Genomic DNA, 8,321 nt, shown 5'->3' on the forward strand with positions numbered 1-8,321 from the left:
AGAACTGAACAAGGGGCTCCCCTTCCCACTCCTGATTTTTTAGTTCTCCTCTACCAGAAAAACAGGGAGATGAAGTCCACGCCTGGCATGTGCCTTTGTGTGCCAGCCAGTGGAGGACAGGCCCAATTCTAGTGCAGAGCAGGCAGTTGGCCAGGAGCAGTCAAGATTACCCCTCCCTTCATTCCCAGGGTGGCAAAGGGCATTCATTACATCGAGCGGGGAGGGGGGAGTGTTTAACTCACTCTAAAGGGGGCTGGGGTGATGGGGGTAGTGGGAGGGACAATTCACAAAAGCCAGGGCTAGAAACTCCCAACGGTTTTTTTTTTTGAACTTCCCTTCCCTCCCTCCCCTCCCCCCCACCCCCCCTCCCCCAGCTAGGCTCCCCTCCCCCACCTCCAGCCGCTTGGTGGCCTGCAGCCAACACTGGCCACACTGTCCGCATTCAGGCCTCCTGCCCTCCTGGCCCTCTATCTCTTCCCCTGGCCTTCCCAACGCTGCGCTCTCTCGCCACCTCTCCCCCCTTAACAAACCCCCATTATGAACCGTGTTGACCTCTTCCGCCCGGGCGCCCAGCACAGGCTTGGCCCCTCAGTCCCAGACGGGCAGGCAAGGGCCTTGGGCGCCAGGAGCAGCCCCGCGCCCACCAGGCCGTCAGTCCCGTGGCCCCTGGCCCTGCTCGGCCACTCCAGCCAGGAAGATCGCTGCGTCTGCAGAAAGGACGCAAGCATTCCCGGGTCTCGGCTTCCAGGCCCGGCGGAGCCGCACCTCGGAGCTCGGCCCACTCCCCTTGCCCCCTCGGGGCCCTTAACCCCTTCCTGCTTGGGGAAACCAAGGGCCCCAGCCTTGCCACCCAAAGCAGGACGGGTGAGATGGGATCCCGCATTTCCCCGCTCACTAAGGAACTAGGGACGGGCAGGCCTTGCTCCTCTGGCCTCTTCCCCCTCCCACTCCCCATCCACCTCGCAGGAAGCCCCCCGCCCCCTGCCCTGGCCGCGTTCGCGGCGCCTCCAGTCGGAGCCTCTGGCCTGGTGGTTTCCGGGGAGAGAGGCTGGCAGAGAAAGAGCCTCGCAGCTTCCTCGGTGGGGCGGGGCCAGCGATGGCAGCAAGGGACGCTGGAGAGGGTGGGAGGATCCCCTCCCGGCTGAACCTGCCCTACCGGGCAAGGATTATTAGGAAGGAACACCCCTGCCACATCAGGGCCAGCGCCAGGGTGTGTTGCGCCCTGGGGTGGGGGTGGGGGCAAAGATCAGCAGGTGCCTGGCGGGCGCGGCGCTGGGGGCTGGCCCCACCCAAGTCTCCGCGCCGCTCGCGCACCCGTACACCCCTCCCCCCCACCACGCAGATCCCGGGTTTGCCAGCGCGGTGGGCAGCGAAGGCCTGAAAACTCTGAGAGCGGGGGCGACGCCAGCACAACCCCCCCGCAGGAATTCCCCTCTCCTTTGGAGAGCCTCTCGACTTCCGGGGAGCGGGGTCACTCCCTGGGTGCGGGCGCCTCTGCTCACGAAACCAGTCCACTTTGCTTTTGCAAAGGTTTAAGCGCAAGTTGCGATAGGTTCCTCTACAACCTCGCCGCCCCCCCACCCCCGCCAGACCTAAGGCGGAAGCGGGATGGGGAGAGGGGTCCAGCCGCCTCCTGAGCCTCTGACGTTCGCTCTTCGCTAATCTCAAACAGCGAAAGTGCACCTTCAACATCTCCATTTAATATTTACATTCAAGCAGGTAATAATTGGAAGCTTATAGTTTAGACATTTCTAGTAGCAGCAGTTTCTAGAGAGCTCGTTTAGCCTTTTAACAAAAAAAAATTTTTTTGCACATAGAAACAACACATCCATGTGTACAGTATCAAAAAATATATACCAAGGTTACTGGTATTGCAGTTCCTGGAAGGGGAGGAAATGAAATCAACCGAAATACTGAATGAACGGGTAGAAAGGTCAACAGAAAATAGTTTGTCTGATATAGAATATAACATGATCTAGAGAGAACTCCATAAATCTAGGTTTTTATATTTCAATATATAAATACCTACAAATAAATATATATATATCAGCCCGAAGGGGGTGGTGGGCCTTTTGAGCTCAAACAATACATTTCAATAATAACACCACGTACAAACGGGAGTAAAGTCTGCACTTGACAAGTTAGCACGGTTAAAATATAATACTATAACTCTTAGACCGCCTCGAGTGGCTGCCCTGTCAGTCCCGGAGGTCCACGAGAGAGGGGATGGGGCAGATGAGGGGCGAGACCCGCAGGCACGGCGTGGAAGGCGCCAGTGTGGGCCGGGCGCTCCGGACAGAACCCGGTGGAGGGGCGCGGTTGCCGCGGCTTCTGGCATTTTCGCGCTGGGGCCCGGCCCGGATCTCCCGCAGTTGGAGAGAGGAGGAGTCCGCCCCCAGGCCCCAGGTGTTAAGTCCCTGCGGGTACAGCGCTTCCCCTTCCGACGCCCTTCGGAAGGCTACACCGTCACGTACTCCTTGAACGTGACGGTGAGGCAGTTTGCGGTGACGTCGGTGATAATTATATTCCCAAAGAAGGGTTTGAACTCGCTGAGTGGCTCCTCGGGCTCGTCCTGGGCCTCGGTCGGAGGCTTCTCGGCCGCCGTCGCCAGCGCAGCTGCCACCGCCGCGGTTGCGGGCGCCTCAGGCTTCACCTGGAGGGCGCTGGGCGGTTCCCCGGCCTCGCCGCGCGTCTTGACGCAGCGCAAGTCTATGGGCTCGTCCAGGTCCGAGTCCAGCAGGATGACCTCCGGTTGCGGGAGGGCGGCAGCGGGGGGCACGTCCGCTGGGCGGTCGGCGGTGGGGCTGCCCCCCAGGCAGGTGGGGGTGCTAATGCTGCGCGCTGTCAGGCGCTTCTTGCAGGGCTCTCGCTCGCCGTGGGTCTCGGAGAGGCAGCGCTTGCGCGCGTGGGAGAGATTTAGGTCGACGGCGTGGTGATGGTGATGGTGGTGGTGGTGGTGGTGATGGTGGGAGGGCAGCTGTGTGCCGCGGGGCGGGTCCCAGGCCAGCAGGTCAGGCTTGGTGGTGAGCTGCAACGGCTGCTCGCCGAAGGCCTCCTTGGTCGGGGAGAGCTTGCGGGAGCCGGCCTCCTGGGGCTGCGGGTCCCCGGCCCCCGGCCCTTCCTCCTCCCTCCTCTTGGAGGGCGTTTCCACCTTCTTCTCCTCCGCCCCCGCGGCCTTTTTGAAAGTCCTGTCTGCAGGGGGGTGACGCTCCTCGGCAGCCCGCTTCTTGTGGCTGGGGGAGCGCGCCTCGCCCTCGGCTGCCTCCCCGGACTTGATCTTCACTGCCTGCATGCCATTCTCCATGTACTTGCTCATCACGATCACGATGCGTCCGTTCTTGTTCTTGTTTTTGACTATCTTCATCTTGCCCCCAATCCCGTTGCCCGTCACCGCTTCCTTGGGGGCCGGCGTCATCCCGTTGGGGGGACCCTTCTCGGAGCCCTTGCCTGGAGCCCCGACCGCACCGGCCAGGGGCTTCACCGCTCCCAGGTAGCCCTTGGCACCCCCGCCGTGGGCCCACTTATCGGGCGGGTGGCTCTTGGCGCCTAGGTCCGGGCAGGTGGGGCTGGGCGCCTCCTTGTGGCTGCCCTGGTACTGCAGGTCATACATTTTGGGGTCCGGCTGGTAGGGGTGGTGCTTCTTGCTGTTGAGCTGGTAGTAGTATTTGCCGCTCTTGCCTGGCGGTGGGGGCTTGCCTGCCCGCTCCTTGCTGTGCGGCTGGTACTGGTGGTGCTTCTTGCTGTTGAGCTCGTACTGGTGCCCCTGGCCCTTGCCCTGACCACCCAGCTCCAGCTTGGCGCGGTTGTCAGCCGAGGAGTCCTGGAGTCCGGTCAGCACGTTGGAACGACGGGCAAAGGTAGGTACCTAGGGGAATGGAGGTAGAAATGGAGGGAGAGGTAAGAGGAGGGGTAAGGCCAGCCCCAGAGCAAGCCTCAAGCTCCAGGAGTGTCCCAGCCCCTACCAGGTCAGCAGCTGCGTTATGGGGTGGGGTGGGGGGCGGGGAAGGGTGTGGGAGGTCACGATGAAAGGAAGTGGAATTGGGTGTTCTGGAGGAACTCGCCCTGACTTCCGGGCCTGGAGGCAGCTCAGGTGGCAATGTCATGGCAAACTTTTGGACGGCCCTCGGGGCCAGGGAGTGTATTCACCTGCACCACCAATGGTTTGGGCTTCGGCCCTCTCTTCCGATATCCCATCAGCTGCTCCTGCCGTTCCCTGGGGAGAGGGAACAGAAGGCAGTGCTATTAGCCTCAGAGTCACCTCCCTCCTGCTCTGCCCCAGCCTGCGTGATGCCCCCACTTTGGTGAGCAGCAGGGCCAGCAAGAACCGGAGGGATCAAGAGCTCACGGCAGAAGATCGCCTCGGCTGCCACTTGGGTGCCTCGGTCCAGCCCAGAGTCCCGCTTTACGCCCACACCAACCCCTATCTGCCCAAGGGGGTCTTCTCCGAAGGTCTCCCCCACCTCAGATGTCCATACCTGACCCGGGCCCCCGCACAGCCCTGCCTCTTTGCCTGCAGCTTGGGGCTGGGCGGCTTGGCACTGGTGTCCATAGCCTTGGGCTCGGGGCCCTGCACAAAGTGCACTGGGCTTCGGGGTCCAGGGGATGCAAACAAGTCCAAATGAGGTGTGCGTCCACCCTGGGCCTCCCCGTCAGAGGCACGGGATGCTAATGACCTCATTAAGATTCAGATAACGAGTGCCGCCGGCAGAAGGGAGGACTCGGTTCCTTAAAGGCCAGGCACTAAACAGGGGGAGGGGCTGCGCCCTTGTTTACACAGCGGCAAATGAGCCAATTAGGGGCTGGGGGCGGGGGCCGGACGCCGAGGCCAGGGCCTGGCCAGGTTCGCAGCCACCTGGTGAACCGGCTCTGGCAAGGCCTGGGCAGAGCTGCTGGGCGGGGCGACGCGGGGCGGCACGCAGAAGCACCGCCTCCTCCACGAGCCCGGGCTCCCAGCCTCCCGATTTCCAAATTATTATTAAAACCCATGGCGGTGGCGGTGGTCAATACAGCTGCCAGGCTTCCGCCTGCGGCCAGGTGGAGGGTGACCTGAGGCTGGGGGGAGGATTATCCTAGCACTGCCCAGCTCTCTATGGGAGAAGGGAGTGACTCTCCAGCGTTGGCCAAAGTTGCAAACCATTCCCGGGCCAGAAATCCGCTCTCCAGCGACCCTAGGCAACCCTCCCCCACCCTTGGGCTAACCCAGGGGAGTTCCACCATGCCTGGGGGCCCGGGCCGGGGCCTAACTCCAAAGTTGCATGGCATTGCAACAGCCTGCGTTTTAAGTCTTTGGGGACCCATTATGCAACATGCCATCAGCCGCTGACATGGTTATAGGGTGGTGAACTCCCAGGTGGAACCTGGGCAGGATTCCTTCTCGGCGCCCCCCTACATCGCAGGAGAGCTGCTTCCCTGCTGGTCGCTTGTTCCAAGGGTCTAGAGTTTACAGTTTTAGCGCCAAACGCGCCACAGGAAATAATGCAAAATAAAAGGGGGAGGAGGGATGGAAGGCAGCGGTGTGGCCCAGCTCCGCGGGCTCTTGCCGCTCCTCCCCTCCTCGATCGCCCTTCCCCCTTCTGTCCTCCCCGAAACAGAGAACCGCAGCCACCGGCGGTGAATCCAGCTGCAGCAGCTGCAGCGTGACAAGCATCTGTGCCCACGATGAGCCCCTCGTCAGAAGCCACCCCTCCACCACCAGGCAGTGCCCATCCCACACCCTTTGGGCCAAGCTCCCCCTGCCCTGAGAATGGGGTCCAGACCCACCAAGCAGCCTAGTGGGAGGTGTGAAGGGCACGCAGCTCCAGAAAGAATCTGCCCCCTGCCAATCCCAAGCTCCCTGGGGGGTGAGTGTGGCAACTTAAGGCCTCGTCAACTTTTCTCCAGTCCCCAACAGGTTAAGTTCAGTTCCGTGACGTCCGGTGGTTTCACAATGCCAGCTCCCTTGGAGCTGCCCCGAGAGTTGCCCGTGCCAAGCGGCCAGTGGCAGCAGGAAAGCAACACCTAGGCTCCGGGGGTGGGGCTTCAAGGTAGCGAAAGGAGGGGGGCCGGCAGGGAACCAGGCACAGCCCCAACTTCTCCGCGCAGCTGTAGGGCCACCCGCACGCACCCTTCCCACAGTTTCCCCCAAACACAAGCCTCTCCTTCTCCGGCCCTGCCCACCCCCACCCCCACGCCCACCCCCCCGCAAGCTGCAGCAACCGCCAAGGATGTTGGTTAGAGGAGCCGAGGCCCCAGCCGTGCCCATTCAGACCCGGGGGGAGGGGACTCCTGCCAGCCCCCTCCCGGCCTTTTCCCCCTTTCCTGTTGCAGCGTTGGCCCACTCTCCCATTCCCATATACGGTCACGGCTGCGAGAGGCGACTGCTTGAGGGACGCTCACCTGTTCTGGAAGGCGATCAGCAGCCGGGGATCCAGGATGTTCTCCTCGGGTTCCCACGTGTTATATCTTGCAAGGGAAAAGGGAGGGGGACACGGCGTAAAAAAAAAAACCGAGCCAGCTTTGCGGCCTCCAGGTGGGGAATGACATAAGGCCCTACTCTGTCTTCATGAACCGAAAGCTATTTAGCTGTGGATGTGGGGGTGGAGAGTAAATTTCTGCAGGCCTGACACGGTCCCTGATACACCCTCCCCGAGTCAAAATAAACACACAAGGGCAGGAAGAAAGGGGAGGGGTAAGGAAAATGAAACTAGCAGTTTATTTTGCAGTTGTCAAGAATTTTAAGCATGTTACTGCGACATGTTCCAAAGCCACTTTGCTCACCAGGAACCCTGCGTGCAAAGCAGCCAAAATGCAAAGTCGCAGTCCCCTCCTCCTCTCCCCAGCCCCGAGTCTCCGCGAGGGCTTTAGCCATTCTCCATTTGACCCCTAATCCGATAACCGTCAGCCAAGCGGCCCCCCACACCCCCTCGCGGCCCTGGAGCCCGCTGTCACGGGCAAGCAACCCCCAAATACTCAGCAACACAAAAATATGCCTCTGTGTGTGTGTGTGTGTGTATGTATGTGTGTGTGTGTGTGTGTGTGTGCCTGCGCGTCTGTCTCCATCCGGTGCCTTCGCATTTCAAATTAAAAAAAAAAATTCCCCACCAAAAGCGCCGCAGTGACAGTTCCCAACATTTTCTGCTTTTTTTCTTCCTCTCCCTACAGCACTAGGAGGGAAGAGGCACACAATTGCATTTTCGTCGCTTTTTAATTTTTTTTTTTTTTGGTTTTGCAATATGGAGCCGTTCGGTGGAGGGAAAGGGGAAAGGAGCCATTTTCTGCTGCACATCAGTCAGTGCCTGCGCCCTCCCTCCCTCCGCCGGCCTCCCCGGCTCGGCCCCGCGTCTCTCCAGCTCCTCCGGCTCCTTTTAGTGCATAAATTAGTGATGGCATTTCCCGGAGAGCAGAGCACAACACAGGGCGCCGGGCTCGGGCTCGGCGGCTCGGCTTCCCCAGTGCCTGCCACCGACTTCCCCACCCCCTCCTCCCTCCACCCCACCTCCACCCCGCCTCCCGTCCGCTCCCCCCACCACCCCACCAGCCCAGCGGGTCCGGAGCCCGGGAGCCCCGCGCCTCGGCACCGGGTTCCCCCGCCCCTCGGCCGCTACTTACTTGGGGGACCAGCCTCTCCATTTCACCAAATACTCCACTCTGCCCTGAGGGGGGAAGAGACAGCACTCCATCAGCTTCCGCGGGATCCCCGGCTCCGGCCCGCAGCCTCCCCACCCCCTCCCCGCCTCCCCGCGGGCTGCTCCGGCTGCCGCTCCCCCGCCGCCTCGCCGTCGCCCCCGCGCCGCCCTACCTTGCGGATCCGCTTCTTCTCGATGCTCTCCACCGCGAAGACGTGCTCGCCAACAGCTGGCAGCTCCATGGCCGAGCCGGAGCGCGCCGGGGCGCGGGCGGCCGGCGCGGCTGCAGACGCTGCTGGCTCCCGCCGGCGCCCCGCTGCCGCCCCGGCCGAGGCGCCCCCGCCGCCCGCGCCGCCGCCGCCGCCGCTCGCCCAGCACAGCCCGGCCGCCCGCCGCTGCCCGCGCCCGCCCCGGCTCCCGGCTCGCGCTCGCTGAGACAACTGAGCCCGGGCCGCGGCTGCACAAGAACTCATGCAAATCCGGACGTCAGCGGGCGGGGCCTCGCCGGGCCCTGCTCGGCGTCAGGGGGCGGGCCGCGGCCGGGATTGGCGCAGCCGGGCCTACCGGAGGCCCCGGGCCTGGGCGGCGGGGGGGGGGGTGGTGGCGGGGGGAGGAGGAAGGGCGCGGGAGGGGGCCGGGAGGAGGAGAGCGCCGGGGAGGTGCAGGGGGAGGGATCTGCGAGCCTGCGAGAGGGACACTGGAGGGAGGGAACGGGAC

At 62.8% G+C, this 8,321-nt stretch overlaps 1 protein-coding gene across 1 annotated transcript; it reads right to left on the bottom strand.

Annotated features, from left to right (window-relative positions):
- Positions 1 to 1,684: 1,684 nt before the first annotated feature.
- Positions 1,685 to 7,934, bottom strand: CBX4 (chromobox 4). Its single transcript, XM_060290797.2, has 5 exons — positions 7,778 to 7,934; positions 7,588 to 7,631; positions 6,376 to 6,441; positions 4,147 to 4,213; positions 1,685 to 3,865 (listed from the first exon to the last, which is right to left on the bottom strand). Exons 1-5 carry the CDS (start codon positions 7,844 to 7,846, stop codon positions 2,459 to 2,461), a joined length of 1,653 nt encoding a protein of 550 aa, XP_060146780.1. The 5' UTR covers positions 7,847 to 7,934; the 3' UTR covers positions 1,685 to 2,458.
- Between the last annotated feature and the right edge of the window lie 387 nt (positions 7,935 to 8,321).

This window comes from Globicephala melas, chromosome 20 (genome assembly GCF_963455315.2).
Source record: "Globicephala melas chromosome 20, mGloMel1.2, whole genome shotgun sequence".
Taxonomy (NCBI): Eukaryota; Metazoa; Chordata; class Mammalia; order Artiodactyla; family Delphinidae; genus Globicephala; species Globicephala melas.